The following is a 12,865-nucleotide window of genomic DNA, read 5'->3' on the forward strand; positions in this document are numbered from 1 at the left end:
CTTGTGCCACTGCTTCTGACTGGAGGAGGGTGAGCTGGCATCGGTCCTGGCAGAGGAATGGTTTAGACTGCTGATGGAACAGGGCTAGCAGGATCTGGGGGTTATTTAGCCATGTGCAGCTGGAGATTGGGGAAGCCATCAAGCATCTCCAGGACAGTTTCTAATGTGTGGCAGGAAATTCAGACAGCCTGACTGTAACTTCTGCCATTCCCATCTCCACCAGTGACCATGGTGGCTAAGGAAGGTTGTTCCAGGCTGGCAAATCTACATGGAAGGTGGACGTCGTCACTGGTGCTCCTTGGACAGAGCTAACCAGCTCCTTACCTTCCATTATGGAAATCTCCTGGAAACCTTCCATGACACATACCTTGAATTCCATTCCTTTACTTGGAAAAAAAAAAGTCAGATAGCTGTCATAATTCTGTTCCCAAGGCAGATGCTCCTGGCCCCTTTGGTGGCTGAAAAGGCACAGATTCTTATTTATTTATTTATTTATTTATTTATTTTGTGTTTTTGAGACAGGGTTTCTCTGTAGCCCTGGCTGTCCTGGAACTCACTCTGTAGACCAGGCTGGCCTCGAACTCAGAAATCCGCCTGCCTCTGCCTCCCAAGTGCTGGGATTAAAGGCGTGTGCCACCAGGCCCAGCAAGGCACAGATTCTTATTTTGGTGTGGAAGGGGAAAATGGCTTTCAGGTTTTGTTGTTGAACTTCACGTTAGCAATGAATACTGCTGAGTTTCAATCGCCAGCTTTGGAGTTGGAGACCCCTTCCTCTCTCACAGAGAGCTGACTGGGGATAAGACAGTCTTAGAAAATGAGTTGGGCTGGTAGATGAGCATTGGCTGTGACAGACAGACAGACAGACAGACAGATGGAAGGACACAGTATGACGCCATACATGTATGCTCCGTTCATCATGAATTATGCTTGCATTTGAGAGTAGCCCTGAGAAAGGCTACTGTCCAGAATGGGCTTTTGTTAGTGTCCACTGTGTTTTCTCACTTCACTGCTAGTCCAGGTGTCGGCACACCGAATGACGCTGTATTTGGTTATTACTACACTGTAGTGTAAGAGCAGGAGACAGCATTATGAGGCTGCACTTAGACTGTAGGCTGTGTTGCAGTTAGTTCTTGAGACTCCTGTGGGCTGAACTCAATTGTGGTTTGTGAAGGATGGAGATGAGCCAGGTAGCCACTCTGCTCTTGAAGCTGTTGGGCTGATGAAGGGTCCTCCAGGTTGTCCCTCCCCTGTCCTAATTTCTCCCATCTGTCAGGTCTCTGCCTCAACTCCCATGTTTAGGGGGAAAACCCTAGCTCACCCCGTGAGAAGCAGTCACTGATACTTGGCCTGATTTGTTAATTTTTCTCTGGTAGGGAATTATTTTCTCATTTTGTTTTTACTGAGTGCTAGGACATAGCCTTGCTCATCTGCTGACCTCCACACCCAGTCCTGGTCATCTACAGGAACATATGCTGGTATCCAGAGTTCATTTAATATTAAATACTTTCCTTTTGGTTCTTGTTTTGGGATAGGATCTTGGGTGACCCGGGTTGGCCTTGAGCTCTCTTCTTTTAAGAAGATTCTAAATCATCTCCAGGTGTGTGTGGCTGCTGTGGGTACATGCATGTGAATGCGGATGCCCACAGACACTGGAGGTGTTAGGATCTTCAGAAGCTCAGGTTACAGAGCTGTGGGTGCTGGGAACCACACTCAGGTCCTCTGCAGATGCAGTACAAACTCAACCCTGGAGGCATCTCTGCAGTCCTGAACTCCTAGTCTCTTGCCTTGGCCTCCCCAGGGCTAGGATGACAGTCTGCGCTCTCTTGTAGGCAAGCTCTGAAAGCCCACTCCTGTTTGCTCTTTTCTCTGTGTTCTCACAGATGTCCTTTTATTAGGCCGCTCAGCGGCTTTCTCCAGCAGCCTTTCAGAGCCCATCTCAGTCTCTCCAGGGCTTTGGCTCACGAACTGTTTGGAATGTCACACAGCTGTTTGTAATCCACCATCACCCTGGGCAATCTTCAGGTTAGCAGGGTGGCTGGTGGAGGTTGGGCAGAGACTCGTGAGCGGCCCTCTGTGCCCTGCAGAGGGTTCAGCAGCACTGGGACAACACAAGCAAAAAATCTGCTCCTCACCAGTTTGCTTCAGGATTCTCCAAATGAATTTATTGTAGAACACCCCACCTCCCCCCCCCCAACTCCCTGCTGTGGGTCAGCAAGATGGCTCAGCAGGTAGAGGCCCTTGCCATGAGACACGATGACCTGAGTGCTATTCCTAGGACCTATTCCCAGGATGGGGAAGACCAGTCCTCCTCTGACTTCCACATGTATTGCCATGGCCATGGGGTGGGAGGAGGGGAGGGAAGGAGATAAATGAATGTAGGTGCTGGGAATCAAACCTGGGTCCTCTGCAGGAGCAGCAGGTGTTTCTAACCACTGAGCCATCTCAAAGCAGGGCTTTGGAACCCATTCCTTAGCTTGAGTTCGAGGAGTGTCATGTGCCACACAGACCACAGACTCTGTGGAGGCAGCAGTTAGTCTTGGTCCTTTATTTAACACCAAGTACATATTCCGAATTTACCCAGTGAAGTCACACTGCAAGGTCAGGGACTGAAGCCTCCTTGGAGGCCTGAAGTATTTGTATTAGAAAGCAAAGTCTGAGTGCCAGGTACTGTGTGACCTTCATAGTAGGACGTAGTAAACGTTGACAAGTACTGAATAAATGCTGGGTGTCTAAAAGGGGCAGTTTCGAGCTTTCTCCCCTTCGTTCCTGAATTAATAGTGTGTGCTCCCATGATAATTGAATGTGTTTATTTGGTGGGGTTGTTTTATTCGGAAAGGGAAACTGATCAGAACCAGCCTCGTTCTTTAGGGATTTCTTCTCCCTATAAACCTCTTACAGTCTCTGCTTTTACAGTGGTGTCATCATCTATGGGAACAGTTCGTTCCACTGGAGGTCCAGTGTCATACAAGCATGGCAGTCTGGGCTGGGGTAAGGTCTGTGTAGCATGCCCGGCTGGGCTTCACTGCACAGGGCTGCAAAGCAAGCAGGCTCATAAAACACCATGCGCAGAAATTAGTGCCAGTTGTCACAAGGTATATTATATGACATAACACCTGGAGGAATTCTATTGGACTCAAAATTTGCTTTAACCCACCAGAAGGTTCAGCATTTTGGGCACAGACTGCAGATTCGAAGCTGCAGCTCTCTGGCCTTCCTGAGACCCTGGTAGTTGCTCCGTGTCTCTCAGCTAGGAAAGCGAAGGACAGAATAGTCCAGTTGTAGTTGTTTCTGCAAAGACTCATAAATGGCAGCGATGAGCGCCACCTCCAGACTCTCAGACTGGTGGCAATGCTGCCATCACAGACAGCTTTTGTTCCCCAGACTTATTTTTATGGGGTGTGTCTACACAGGCTCGCTATGAATGCACGTAAACATTTATAAACACTGGTGACACAGGGGTGAACATTCTCTCTCTCTCTCCTCTGAGCCCCAACAGGGCTTCTGGGCTTGGCAGTTTAACCCCAGTTTCCCTGCTGTCTGTCTAAGCTGTAGCAACTTTACTCTAGAAAAGAGGTTTGTGTTTGAGGGAGGAGGCGCTTGCTCGTTGATGGAGGAGTTTCCTTGCTGACTGCTAGAATTATCGTCAGTTCTCTTTTCAGTGCAGGGCTTGAACCCTGGGCATTGCGTGTGCTCAGCACACACTTCAGCTTGTAACCCCAGTGCGCTGTTAGCTACCAGAATTCCAGATGAGTCTTGCAAGTTCTGCTTATGTTGTTTTTGTTTTCCTGACCTATTCTTTTCCTCTGCAGGCTCACCCAGGAATGGAGACACCGTTGGATGTGTTGTCCAGGGCAGCCTCTCTGGTGCATGCAGATGATGAAAAACGTGAGTCAGGTCACCCGCTTCCTGCGCCGAGTTAAAACCGCCCACTTCTCTGCCCGGTTTTGTGACTGTGCTGGTGATTTTGGTTGCTTTTCCAAAAAGATAGTGGCATGTTGTCCTCATTCCCGTGCCCAAACACCCAGAGATGGCTTATTTGGCATCTTTGGGGGAGGTTTGGAGGATGGAACCCAGAGCCTGTTCATGCCAGACAAGTGCCTTACCTACCACCGAGCCTCACACCAGAACACATGTTTTAACTCTTTCTTTGGGTGTTAGGGCTTGAAATGTAACTTGCTCTCTGAGGATAATTCTTTCTTGAGACAGTGTCACACTTTGTAGCCCTGGCTAACCTGGTATTCATTGTGTAGACCAGTCTGGCCCGGAAGTCACAGTGCTGGGAAGAAAGGTATATACCACTCGGTACCTGATATTGAGTTTCATGTCCTTGTGGTGCACAGTGCTTGTTCTTAGCAGTTGGGCCAACTTTTCCAAGCCTGGTTCTATATAATCAAGGAGGGAAAGTGATGTCTGCCCATCAAGTGCTCTGCGGATTTGATGAGCTCGTATGTGTTGGTGCCAGCCTTTGCTTTTAGTCTCCAATGTCATCAAGGGGTCCTCTGTCCCCCTCCAGCTCCCCAGTCACCCAAGGTCATCATTTAGAGAAGTGATTGGACAAGATAGCCATCAAGTCACCATCCATCCGCTTACACAGTTCTCCATTATTGAGCGTTTGATTACTGGGGGCTGTGACTGAATGAATTGTGAGGAGGTGTAATTACCCCTCCCCAGGGGAAAAGAAGCTTTGGGATGCTGAGTGTCATTTCCAAGGCCACACCAGAGGCAGCTCTGGTGACAGGATTTTATCAGAACGTCAGAAAACTCCTCGGTGGCCTAAGATGGCAGCACACCAGGGTGACTTGACTAGCTGTCTGGGATGTGTTACATGCTGGCAATGGCTGATGGGAAAGTTCCCTCTAGGTTGAATTTGACTTTCTGTTAATACCCTAGGCTGGTATCATTCAAGACAGTGGTTCTCAGCCTTCCTAATGCTGTGGCCCTTTAATACAGTTCCTCATGATGTGGTGACCCCAACCATAAACTTATTTTTGTTACTACTTCATAGCTATAATTTTGCTACTGTGCTAAATCATAATGTAAATTTCTGTGTTTTCTGATGGTGTTAGGTGGCCCCTATGAAAGGGTCATTCTAGCGGCACAGGTTAAGAACAGCTGATTTAAGTCAATGATAAGTGTGACCCTTCGAGTGTACCCCTACCCGACCCTACTTCTTCTCAGGTCTCCCTCCTCCAAATTCATGAATCTTTGTTCTAGGATTCATTTTTTCAGGAACTTACCTACCTAGGTTCCAATTTCACAAACAATGCTTGTATAAGCGGGGACATAATGATAAAGGGACAGTCCCTTCTCTTGTAGAACGTAGGAACATATTTTTATAGAAGCTCAAATTATGGAGAAGGGGAGGTGAGTATACAGGGCAGAACCATCTTCTCAGAAAAAAAATTACTGCCAAGGGTGAGAGGACATCTTGCTTTCTGCCCACAAGGCCCTGTCCTGGAGGAGTTTCCCAGAATGAGAGTGTATCACATGGAGGGTGATCGGAGAGTAGACCTAGGAACAGTAAGGGACGTGCCTTCCTTCTGGTGACTCCCATTGGTTCAGGAATGGGCTGATCTGCTTCTGTAATCCTCTGTGTTCCCCACGTGGTTGTAGCTTGTTGGGATCAGGCTTTGCAAAGAAGAGGGGGCAAATGCAAAGATGTGTGTAATGGCCATTGACATGTAGACACTTCTTTTTGTGTGTGGTCTTAGGGAATGACCCAGGGAGCCTTACGGGTAGCACGCACTTTGCTGCTAAGCCACACTCAGACCCTGGCAACGTTTGGGAGGATTTTCTTGTGGTCTTGTTCTGTGTGGCACAGTCAGGTTGAAAGGACTCAAGACGTAGCATTGCATCTTCTACATCCATCCAGTACAGTAGTGGTGTATCCTTACGCGAGTGCCCGAGAGTTCCTGCAGCTTCGAGACACAGTGGACCCTGACACCCAGCGTCTCTCACTAGATTTCTTAAGACTTATCAGGCCCAGCCCAGTCGGACTCAGCTTACTCTGCCCTAGATTAATTCTATTTTGGCTTTTGTTATAAATTGCTCTTACACTCTAGGGGTGGTTAACATTCTCCCCAACACTTTTGAAAAGCCTTGTGTGTGTGTATAATCTGATTTGGGTGTCTCATTACGAGCACAGAGCTGTTCCTTGAGATCAGCTTCCCGGAGCATCGCTGTGACCCAGATGAGTCTCTGCTTTTCTTCGGCTCCCAGAGAACCGAAAACTTGGGGCCCTTTGGAGCCTATGATTGCTCTAGTGTTTGGGAACGAATGGAAGGCCTGTGGTACCTGATAGCTTTAAGGCTTCATGAGGTCATCCAGCAGAGAACAAAGGCAATATCCAAGGCACCAGCGAAAGTAAAGAGAGAAAGGGAGGTTTTGTAGTAACACAATAAATAGTAGCTTATCTGGGCAGCCTAGAAGGAATAAATTTACCCAAAATAATCATTCCGCCACTCATGAGACTTTGGTTAATTCCATGAGCAACCAGGGCACTCCTGGAATGTACTCAGTGCTCAGTGAAAATGCTATTCTTGTTCTCTCTGTTTGGGAGAGGCTCTCCTCTCAGGACTGTCCATGAGGCTGTCCATGAGGCTTTTTTTTTTTTTAGGTTTTTTTGAAACAGGGTTTCTCTGTATAGCCCTGGCTGTCCTGGCACTCACTTTGTAGACCAGGCTGGCCTCGAACTCAGAAATCCACCTGCCTCTGCCTCCCGAGTGCTGGGATTAAAGGCGTGCGCCACCACGCCCGGCTTTTTTTTTTTTTTTAATTCTTATTCATTTAGCAGTTTAAAAAAGTGATCAAAATAAAGGGACCAGGCACTTGACAGAATAATAGTACCTTTGTGTCTTTATTTTTGTATTTGTTTGTGTGGATATTTGTATATGTGTGAGTGTGTGTGTGCCACGGCACATATGTGAAGGTCAGAGGACGATGTTGTGGCTTTGTTTTTCCCCTTCTTCCATATGGCTTCTGGGGATTGAGCCCGATTCATCAGCTTGGTGGCAAGTGTCTTTTCCACTGCATTAGTTCTTCTATATTGCTGTGATAAAATATCATGACCAAGGTAACTTGTAGAAGAATGTATCTGGGGTTATGTTTCCAGAGGGTTAGAGTTCACAAAGGCAGGTACAGCATGGCAGCAGGAATAGGAAGCTGAGAGCTCTCATGTGGATGTGCAATTAAGCTGCAGAGAGTACGAACTGGAAAAGGGCAAGACTAAGACTGAACGCTCAGAGTCCACCCCCAATGACTCATTTCCTCCCACAAGGCCACACCTCCTAAACCTTCACAAATAGTGCCACCACCGGGGACCAAGTGTTCAAATGCCTAGGACCATGGAGAACATTTCTCATTCAAACTAGTACACCCACCATCTATCTTGCAGGTTCCTACTTTGGTGTCTTTTATATGGTACCTCGTCTTATTGGGATGCTTACAAAATGTGTGTTATTTTTTTCCTTGTGTATTTTAGAGTATAAGATTTCATAACTGGTTTGCTTTGATTGAAATCTTTTGGGTGACTCTTTTCTGAGAACTCTACTCCTGTGTTCTAGGGTGTGTCTTTTCTCTCTGAATGCCTCTCTTTCTCTTAACCCCTATGCTTAAAGAATGTATTAAACTATTTTAATAAACCCACCTCCACTTTAAAATAAAAGATCTTGCCAGGAAGTGGTGGTGCACTTTAATCCCAACAACATGAGAGGCAGAGGCAGGTGGCTCTCGGTGAATTTGAGGCCAGCCTGGTCTATGTCGTGAGTTCCAGGACAGCCAGAGCTATATAGTGCGACCCTGTCTCAAATAACAAAACCACCACCACCACCACCACCACCACCACCAAGAAAAAGAAGAAGAGGGGACAAAATGACAGATTGTGCCCCAGTGAAAATGCACTCGGCATCTTCTCAGCCTGGCCGATGGTGATGACTTGTATTAGCCCCCATATCAAACCAGCCCGTGCGGGGATGGTATTTGCCTCTTCCTCCTTGCTTTCTGCTCATTATCTTGCCTTTCCTCTCAATTTGTAGCTTTAGAGCAGTTTGAAGATGTTATACATGAGAGAGCAGTCCATGTCGTGCTTGACCCATGCCCTCATCGTGGGTCTGATCTGGGACGCTCTGTACAGTGTGGTTCCAGTAAGGTCCATTGTGATGAAAGTACGGTCCAAGGTAACAAACGGAGACCCACAGTTGGACAACCTTGAGGACATGTCTCTGCTTTAAGGACTTTGTCCTCTTACATACTAGGAGGCCTGACCAACATATGAGCTGTGGAAATGCTAACTGGGCCATGCAGCCTGCAGAAGTGGACCTGAGCAGATAGCCAAGTAGCCAGGAGGCAGTTTCAGTTGAGATGTAGTATACAAGAATTATATATAGGCACACCTGGGAGCTTGAACTCTGCCTGAACTCCGGCTCCCTGAAGTGAGGGGGAAAAATTGATCAGGAACCCCCAAGCTAGAGGGTGGCCATTTATTTTACTGTCTGTGTCTCGGAGTTAACAGAATCCTGGTTTCATTAATTTGTACTTCAGAGAAGTAAGATGTCAATATAGTGCCTTGTAACAAAAGACCTGGATCCTGAGAGTCCGTTGATTGGAACCTCTGCCTGCTGAGGGTGACTTCCCTTCTTTCTGCCTTATGTCCCAAGCAGAAGCACACACCATTTGGTGCATATGGTAGGCACTTAAGAAACATTCATTGGCAATAAAATTGCCACTGGAGTGTGACTCCTCTCTGTGGAATCGATTTTTTTAACACCCGTGAAACAGACTTATAGTAACCATTGCTATTCTGAGCCTCATCTCATTGTATTTCATAGCATACTGTAATTTAGGAAACATTTTCTTTTGATTTTTATTTTTTAATAGCAAGAACTCACAAGCAGGTTATCTTAGAAATGCCAGAGAAAATTAAGATTGTAGAAGCTAGATACCCAATTAAAGATTAAAACAAAAAAGAAAATCTCTCTCTCTCTCTCTCTCTCTCTCTCTCTCTCTCTCTCTTCCTCTCTCTTCCCTAGTACACCATCCCCACGAGGGGAACTACTAGCATGGAGTGATAATCCCAGTATTTTGGAGGTGGAGGCAGGAGGATCCGAAGTTGCAGGTCATTCTTGGCTACATAGCAAGCATGAGGCCAGGCTGGGCTACATGAGATCTGGTCTCAAAAAAACAGAACAACTGATAGATGAGGTTAGCCACTGCTGAGTATTGCAAAGTTCTTCCAGATTGGGTGTCACAGGGTGTTGAGGATCCATCTCTTGGTCTCTTTTATTTTTGGTGGTGTCTGGAGCATCTGCTATGGAGCTAGGCACACACTCCCATCACTGAACACCCCTCTACCTCCCAAGCTTCCTTTTGCTTCTTTACATAAACACAAGAGATGAGGTAGTGCTCTGAGCTTACTTAAGCCACTTTCTGGGCGTGGGCAGTTACCCTAATCAAATTTGCATCTCAGGCTGGGCATTTAATCAGAAGGGCTTTCCTCCAGAGGCAGCTGTTTAAAATCTGCTGTTTTTATAGTTTCATATCAGATCTGATTAGCATAATGAGTGTTAGAAATGGATCTGTGCTGTGAAGAAATAGAGTGGCTTGTTAATTAGCATAATGGGTGTAAAGAACAGCATTGAATGGCTCTTCAGACACTCGAGGCTGGGTTATGTTTCCTTTAGACAAATATTTCTCAACCTTTTAGAAACCCATGTTTTCCTTTACTACATATAAAACAGTTACAGGCTATTTTCATGTCATTTGCAATTCAAATGATAATATCAGGACCAAGGATCAATGGAAGAAGGCCTTAATTAAAAAATGTTTTTAAAACATTTTATTTTATATGTATAAGTGTTTTCCCTGCATGTCTGTTCATGAACCACATGCATGCAGGGTGCCCATGAAAGTCAGAAAGGTCCCTGGAACTGGATTACAGATGGCTGTGAGCCACCATGTGAGTGCTGGGAACTGAACTTGGGTCCTCTGGAAGAGCAGCCAGCACTCTTAACCACATAGCCATCTCTCTGGCCCCAGCGAAGGACTTTTTTGCCATTTTGTTGGCTGATCCCCCTCCTCTTGGTCTTTCTTCATCTTGAGGATCCTCTGCCTTAATCAGATCTGCCAGACCTCTCTGCTGTCTTTGTTAGATGCATCTTTTCCACCAGCTCTGGGCTGCCAGTGCCCCCTGCGGTACATGGTCTAGAAGTGATTTTAATATGCTCTCTGGTTAGCATGGTGTGCCCAGGACCACTTTGCCTTAAATCACCCCAGGGTTGGGGGTGGGGAGCAGAAGCACGGGCAGGCTGGTGCTCTTGCACAGAGACAGCCGTCTTCAGCTCAGCAATGTGAACAACCTTCTGGCTGTGTCTCAGTTAAGCTCTAGAGAGCTCAGGTCAGCTGTGGTGGGTGTGGCAAGGGCCTGGACCTGAATTTCCTTTCTTTTTGTAGAGACTGTCTGTTTATTTATTTATTTAGGTTTCATTTGCCAGCACACAGTGGCTCCAGCCAACTGACTTTTCATGGATTATGGGGTTAGTATTGTCAAATTGTGTAGTTGTTGAGGAAAATCTGTTTTCTATGCAAATGAGCTTTATGCAAAAATTATGCTAATTGATAAGTTTTAGAATTCTGTGAATTCTCTAGCCAGATTGGACTTCCTAAACTGGCTTCTGGTCTAGTCACAGAAGATAACAGTAGATTGTTTTCTTTCTTTCTTTTTCTCCCCCCCCCCCCCCCGCCACTTTGAAGTGCTAGGGATCAACCCTGGCCCTCACATGTGATTCAAGTGAGCCACCACTGAGGGAACCCTCAGTCCCAGTGGACTTCTCTTACAGCTCCCTCTTTTTATTTTCTCCCTGCGATAAGGTCTCATTACATAGCCCTGGCTGGTCTGGAAGACTCTGTGTAGACAAGGCTAGCCTTGAACTCACAGATCCCCTGCCCCTGCTGGTTTTAAAAGCAAGCCCGCCATGCCCAGCCTTACTGCGCTGTCATTGCATCCCTCCCATTCTATCTCCCCGACCTCCAAGTGTGAGTGATGGTGGCAGATGTCTAAGCATGGAAGGAAGATGCTCTGTGAGTCCTCATGTAACGCTGTTATCATCTCCATGAGGAAATTCATTCAGAGTGTGTGTCGGTATCTGTGCATGTATATGTAAGTGTGTGTGGGTGTGCCTTGGTGTTAGTACTGAGTGTGTGTCTGTGTCTGTGCATGTATGTGTGTGTTGGTGTTAGTATTGGGTTCAGTATCATGGTTTTAAGTATCCTAGGCCAACTTGCAGGAGTCGGTTCTCTCCTACCATGTGGCCTGGGGGTTGTCAGGTTGTCAGGCCTGGCAATAAACACCTTTTACCCACTGAGCCATCTTGCTGGCTTCAATTTAAAAAAGAAGAAAAAGAAGAAGGAGAAGGAGAAGGAGAAGGAGAAGAAGAAGTAGATGATGATTTTGATTTCAGAATTTCTACATAACTACATTTTAAAAGGTCAGCTCTTTCTACCCGTGTAGATCAAGCCCCTGCGCATCTCGAATGCGTGGCTTTCAGGTGCTAAGTCATTAGCTCCCCAGACTCGGAAATTAATTTTGCTGTTGCATATTTTTCCTTCCCATTCAGGTTTTTCTCTTGCTAAAAGACTAACGCTGTGTCCCCTCTTGTCTTTTGCTTTTCTTAGAGATGAATGTCACAGGCTCCCAGGATGCTTGTTGCCTGAGCGTTTGATGAGGGTATAATGTGTAACACTGTTACCTTCGAGTTCTCACTTGCAGAGAAATTGAATCAAGTCTCAACAATCGAACTGCTGCATCCTTCTTGGGCTTAGATTTACCTCAGCTGCCATTTCACTGAATTGAACTCTCGATTCCTTGTAAATGAAACGAATAAATCTTCGCCTTTCACCTTGGGTAAAGGGCCCAGGTTTGTTTCACACCGCCTTCTCTTCAAGCCTTCCTTATGCAGGGTGTTTCTCTCCTCCCTTTGTAAAATGGGGAGACTGATGGGCACAATGAACATGCTAGAGTTATACATGAAAGCATCGTCTTTCCTTCCTAGTCATTTCTTTCCTTCAGAGTGAAAAATGGGATGTCTGAGGCAGAGTTCCCCTGCATGGTTGAAAGCTATGAGCCCTATTCTTGAGAAGTAAACCCAGAGCTACGCATTCATTGCTCATGTGCTCATTTTGGTTGTAAAACAGTGTGGCCAGGGCCATGGCTTACTGCTACAGCACTTGCCTTACATGTGTGACGACCCAGGTTCAGTTTCCGGTGCCCCCCAACATTGTACTTTTCCTCTGGAAAGCCTTCATGTTCAGCATCCCTGTGTGTGGTCTCCGCTATTGGAAACCCAGAGGCCTGAGAAGCCTCAGGCCAGGGAAAGCACACAACAAAACAACAAAACGGAAGCCCATCTCTGCCTAATTCCCTCAGCCCTGTTTCTAGGACTGTGCCCTAATAGCGTAGTCTGGTATTTCCATCACTCACTGCAGAACTGGTAAAAAGGGAAAGACCCCTTCCAAAAAACACCCAAAACCAAAACTGTGTGTGATCCGCCTGCAGTGTTCTTGGGAGGCAGAGGGGGGCCCAGATCAGAGTGTAAGCCCAGCCTGGTCTACACTCACTGACTCTTTCTGTTCTCTTAGTTTCATATTTTCAGAAACAAAATTCTCAAGTAACAATCTTATTAATTATTATTTGAGAAGTGCAGATGCAGATTATGAAAAAGAAAGAACTTCTGAGAATGGGAGGGGTTCCAAGGGAGGAGTACCCTGTCATTATTGTTATTATTGAGAAAAGATCTCCAGTAGCCCAGACTGGCCTTGAAGTCACTTTGTAGCCAAGGATGACCTTGAATTTTCAGCCACCCTGGCTTTAAGT

The 12,865-nt window shown here is 46.4% G+C and overlaps 1 protein-coding gene across 3 annotated transcripts in view; it reads left to right on the forward strand.

Moving 5' to 3' along the window:
* Vgll4 (vestigial like family member 4) overlaps positions 1 to 12,865 on the forward strand; it is a 118,634-nt gene that overhangs the window by 21,620 nt on the left and 84,149 nt on the right. For all 3 annotated transcript variants that reach the window (XM_085840151.1, XM_029478812.2, XM_021165064.2), the window contains exon 2: positions 3,810 to 3,885. In XM_085840151.1, the coding sequence (XP_085696277.1) occupies positions 3,822 to 3,885 (64 nt within the window). In that variant the 5' untranslated portion in view covers positions 3,810 to 3,821. The remainder of the gene's footprint in view (positions 1 to 3,809; positions 3,886 to 12,865) is intronic.

Source organism: Mus caroli, unplaced genomic scaffold (assembly GCF_978045245.1).
Source record: "Mus caroli unplaced genomic scaffold, Mus_caroli_1 scaffold_7, whole genome shotgun sequence".
Taxonomy (NCBI): domain Eukaryota; kingdom Metazoa; phylum Chordata; class Mammalia; order Rodentia; family Muridae; genus Mus; species Mus caroli.